Source organism: Myotis davidii, unplaced genomic scaffold, assembly GCF_000327345.1.
Source record: "Myotis davidii unplaced genomic scaffold, ASM32734v1 scaffold438, whole genome shotgun sequence".
NCBI lineage: Eukaryota > Metazoa > Chordata > Mammalia > Chiroptera > Vespertilionidae > Myotis > Myotis davidii.
This window is the reverse complement of record NW_006290031.1, coordinates 2,162,318-2,167,063: the sequence shown is the minus strand read 5'-3', so window position 1 is coordinate 2,167,063 and position 4,746 is coordinate 2,162,318. Positions and strand designations below refer to the sequence as shown.

The 4,746-nt window shown below is 42.7% G+C and overlaps 1 protein-coding gene and 1 long non-coding RNA gene across 4 annotated transcripts in view; one reads left to right on the top strand and one right to left on the bottom strand.

Moving 5' to 3' along the window:
• Positions 1-3,098, top strand: part of LOC107182929 — an 8,984-nt gene extending 5,886 nt beyond the window's left edge. Inside the window, exons 2-3 of the long non-coding RNA XR_001513689.1 lie at positions 1,925-2,132; positions 2,549-3,098. This is a non-coding gene — a long non-coding RNA (uncharacterized LOC107182929). The remainder of the gene's footprint in view (positions 1-1,924; positions 2,133-2,548) is intronic.
• Positions 7-4,746, bottom strand: part of SCLT1 (sodium channel and clathrin linker 1) — a 118,452-nt gene continuing 113,712 nt past the window's right edge. For all 3 annotated transcript variants that reach the window (XM_006762804.2, XM_015563311.1, XM_006762806.2), the window contains 2 exons: positions 4,147-4,242; positions 7-297 (listed from right to left, as the gene is read on the bottom strand). In XM_006762804.2, the coding sequence (XP_006762867.1) occupies positions 235-297; positions 4,147-4,242 (159 nt within the window). In that variant the 3' untranslated portion in view covers positions 7-234. The remainder of the gene's footprint in view (positions 298-4,146; positions 4,243-4,746) is intronic.

The window sequence follows — 4,746 nt, the reverse complement described above, 5'->3', positions numbered from 1 at the left end:
ACACTGGCGGAGGCAATGAGTCTTCTCAGCTGCTTTATTCTCCACTGAAGTCCGTGCCCGTTATGTTTCCTTTACTCCCAGGAGCTGCCACTGTCCTGCTTCCCAATAACCCCCCAAAACAATGGCAAACGCGCGTGCCAGGGGCAGGGCCTTCGCCCTTCTCCGCAGGCTTTCCCATTCAACCTCCTAGTGCAGCAGCTTCCCTTCTAAGGCTGGGGTGAACTACGGGCCTTTTTAGATATTTTCCAGGTTCATCATGGAGGCTGCTTTTCTTCTCTGCACTGTAACCACACTGAGCTGCAATTGAAATGAACAATCAGTAAGCAGTCACTTTCCTAGGGGAAGTCTTAGGTGAATTTTCCACACAGTGTAACCCGCCACAGCTTACAGTCATTGAACATCATCTTAGTGGAAAGGGCCTTGGAAGAGGTCGCCCTCTGTGCTCACTTCTGTTTCCCTCCTGAGACACTTAAAGTGCCTGCATAACACTAGACCAGCTGTGGGCAAACTACGGCCCGTTTGAAATGAATAAAATTAAAAAAAAAAAAGACCGTACCCTTTTATGTAATAATGTTTACTTTGAATTTACATTAGTTCACACAAACACTCCATCCATGCTTTTGTTCCGGCCCTCCGGTCCAGTTTAAGAACCCATTGTGGCCCTTGAGTCAAAAAGTTTGCCCACCCTTGCACTAGACACACAAGCCAAATACGACACCCACAGCTCAGTGACATCCCGGGAATTCCAAGACATATTCCACAGAGGGAGGAAGAACAGCCAGAGGAAAGGTAATCGGAAAAGTGGCTAAAACAGAAACAAAGTGTAAGCCAGCACACTGCAGGGCTGGTAATAAAGAGATGATAGTCATAGTAAGAAAAGTCCAACAGGAAAATAATCTTTATATTAATTGGAATTGATTAAAATATGGAATATACACATAGTAAAAAAACCTAACAGTGCAAAAAATAAAACGAACGGTATGACATAGCACAAAGGAAGTCTTCCCACTACTGTGCTATTTCCGCAGCCCTCCTTCCTGTTTCCAGTTCCTAAGCATCTTTCCTGAAATATTCTAAATGAGGGTATATGCATATATGTCCTCACCCCTTTTTATTTAGAAAATGATAAAGGATGATGCAGACTTTTCATCTTGTTTTTTTTTCTTGCTACAAGATCTACCTTAGAAATGCTTCCATATTATTTTCTTATTTTTGTTAATCCTCACCTAAGGATATTTTTCCATTGATTTTCAGAGAGAGCAGAAGGGAAGGGGAGAGGCAGAGAGAGAGAGAGAGAAACAATGATGATGTGAGAGAGACAAATTGATTGGTTCCGCATACGCCCCAACCAGGACTGGGGATGAGCCTGCAACCGAGGTACCTGCCCCTGACTGATACTGAACCCGGAACCCTTCAGTCGGCAGGCCGGTGCTCTATGCACTGAGCCAAACCAACTGGGGCGAAATGGTTTCATATTAGATCTACTTTATTCCTTAACAGCTGCTAACCCTCCCCTGCATGGATATTCTTTAATTTAGCTGGTTTTCTGTTGATGGGCATTTAGATATTTTTAATATTTTAAAAGGATAAGCAATGCTGCAATTAGGCTTCTTCATGCTTCCGTGTACAGCTGTGCCCAGAGGTAAAGGACCACCTGCAGAACATATTCTTAGGAATGCTGGTCCCAGGTTTTGTACACTCACAGCCTGAGAGATCCTGCCTAACCGGCTACCGCACCAACAGCCCTCACACCAATGATGTGGGAGCTGCAGCACTTCTTTGCTAACGCAGCCACTCCTTATATGCATCCACGACATTAGACTCTTGGTCATATACTTGTTGCACATACTTTCCTCAGTCCGTCATTAACTTCATGTAGAAATTGGAAATTTTACATCGTTACATTTACTGATTTCTTTCCTAGTTTCTAGGTTTTGTGTTCTGGCAGAGAAAGGCTGCACCGCCCTGATTTCTAAGACACGGCAGTCATGGTGCATGGTGACTTAGAACACGTGGCCACAGTACTGGCCGGGGAGGCGGTGGAGACAGGAAACCTGAGGAGCAGGGTCAGGACTGGCTGAGTCAGGACTGAGGGGCTCTCTCTGGACCCAGCACGGTGCTGGGCTGCACTGGTGAGTACAGACAATGAGGATCTCTCACCTCCATCACTGCGTTAAATATCAGGCCCTTAGCAGGATATCATTTCTATTAGCAGTTTCCAGTTTTGGGAGGAAAATGAAAAAATTAATTAGAAAGAATTCAGAGAAGGCAAAGATAAAGGTTTTAAAAAAACCTGAATATATGTCTCATAAAGAAAGTTTATAACTTGGACTCCCTTAAGGTGGAAAAAATACTAACTCCAGGGCATAAATTCCTTTTTGTGTATGGACATAAGGCTGTATGGTTACTTTCCATCTTTAAAGGAGAACAAAATAGGAGAAGAAAAGCTTAAGGAAAAATTTGTGAAGTGTTTACTGAAAAACATGAAAAAAAAAACAACCTCACAAAGAGCTAAACTCAGGGCAACTTTGCCATCTGAGTTTAACAGGAGGCTGCTCAGGTTTAACTGTCCGGAGGGAGATGCAGCCAGATGTCACCAGGGTGCGCCACAGCGAAGTTCTGTAACCGCACCCTTTTTACTACTGGACTCGAGGTAAGTGATTTTAAGCAGGCATTTTCTTTATCACATTCGTTAAAAAAGGCAAACTTGAAGCTATAAGGATTGTGATGTAAGAAATTTAATTTCTTATATATCTATCTACTTACCATTTAATGACTAAGTGCTTTGTATGTGTGAATTCCCTTCATCGTTCAATAACTCTAGTGGAGGCATTAGTATCCTATGCTGAGCAAGAAGAGCGCGAGGCGTAGAGAGGTGGAGGCGGCCCTAAGTCACATGGCTATGGAGGGACAGCAGGCTATTTGTCGACACCAAACACACGCTCCAGACACTGCCCCGCACACCCTGGCTCCTACTACCGTATAATCCACATGAATGGAGGAATTCTTGAGTAATTAAGTAGTCCATTACTTCATTATTCCATAAGAAATTAAACATATTTAATAAATATGTCAAGAGGGAGGGGACAGAAGGAGAAGGGCAAATTATGGCTGGATTTCATTTAAGTGTCACCTCATGGTCATACCAGAAGTAGATTTAAAAAGAAAATCTGTAAATATCACAAACATAAACTGAATTCAGTATTCAGAGTTGCTTTACTATGTATAAAATGGTGTAATATCTAAGAGTAATATTAATTTAAATTAAAATAGTACATTTATAGCCAAATATAACTAATAATGTATTAACTTGTTTTTTGTCTGCCTGCCTGCCTATCCATACCTATCTATCGATCTGCCTGTCCATCTATCTGCCTATCTATCTGAACTGTTTCCAGCCTATGTTTATATTCACTAAACTGATCTCATTTTGTTCCCAATAGGAGGGACTATTGCTTCTATTGTAGACAAATGGCTCATTTCCTAATGATGTGTGTGCATTATGGATAATTACCCCCTTATCAATATTTCATGAATGCATTTTCAAACTCTATTTCCCACTGGACTTTATATCATATTTTAGATTTATAGTCATATACAAATGTGCATTAAATGGAGTTAACCTATACACAAAGTAATTTTTTCCATTTAAAAACTACAATAAAAACAAAGTTAGTGCATTTGAAATAGTACATTCAGAGCAATGCTACCTACTTCTGAATCTGTCAGAAAACACCTGCCCAGTTCACACGCACAGCCTCTGGGGCAGGGCGTCCCTCGGACTTCCTGGGACAGAGAGTTCCACATTCATGCTGTCTGATGTGACGCATGGTCATTGAGCACCTGGTATCTGCTAGTCTGACTGCAGATTTATTTTAGTTTATTTCATTTTAATTAATTGGAGCAGCTGCTGGTGGCTAGTGTCTGTGAGGGGACAGAGTGGTTCCAGAGGTGGCAGTCAACTGCAGAGACTGATGTTTATTTCTGACTTTAAAGTTTACTTTCAACCCCAAATAATAGAGATTAATTTCAAATAGTTTAATCAGGTAAAAATAATCCTACTAGTTCTCTGGGGACTTCTGAGGAGCCTTTCTTAGCGCGACCCACCCGGACGGTTACTGTCACCGGCAGTGAGGCACTCCCTACCTGCTGAGAAGCGGACGCGGCTCTCTGCTCCGCCTGACTGAGCCGCCTCTGGAGTCTGTTGGCTTTTTCTTGATGCTCGAGAATTAACTTTTCACTCTGTGAAGAGGAAACATAAAACAAATGGGTTAGAGATCCACGCGTGACATAGAGGCATTTGTGGAATAATCAATGGGAAATCTGGACCTCATCTGATCACTATAAAATGCAAAGATAGTGTCTCCAAATGTACATTTTTCAAGTTACGAAATTCAAAGCTGGTTGTACATCCTCACTAAACCGTTTTACCCCTCCATGTCAACAAAAAAGTGGATTAAGTGCAAAGCAAAAAGAATCAGAAGTTGAGAACAGGATTTTCAGTTTTTGATCTGTTAACCTTGAGATGCTAGCTCAGTGCTTCCAGTGTGGGGAGTGTGGAAACACAGACTGCTGGGCCTCCCACCTGGACCTGCTCCCAACCTGAGAATCCTTGTGTCTACCATGTTCCCAGCAGGCGCGGGCACTGCCTGCTGGGGTCCTCAGAGCCACTGTGCTAGGACCAACTTCCAGGGCAGCGGTTCTCAACCTGTGGGTTGTGACCCCTTTGGGGATCGAACGACCCTT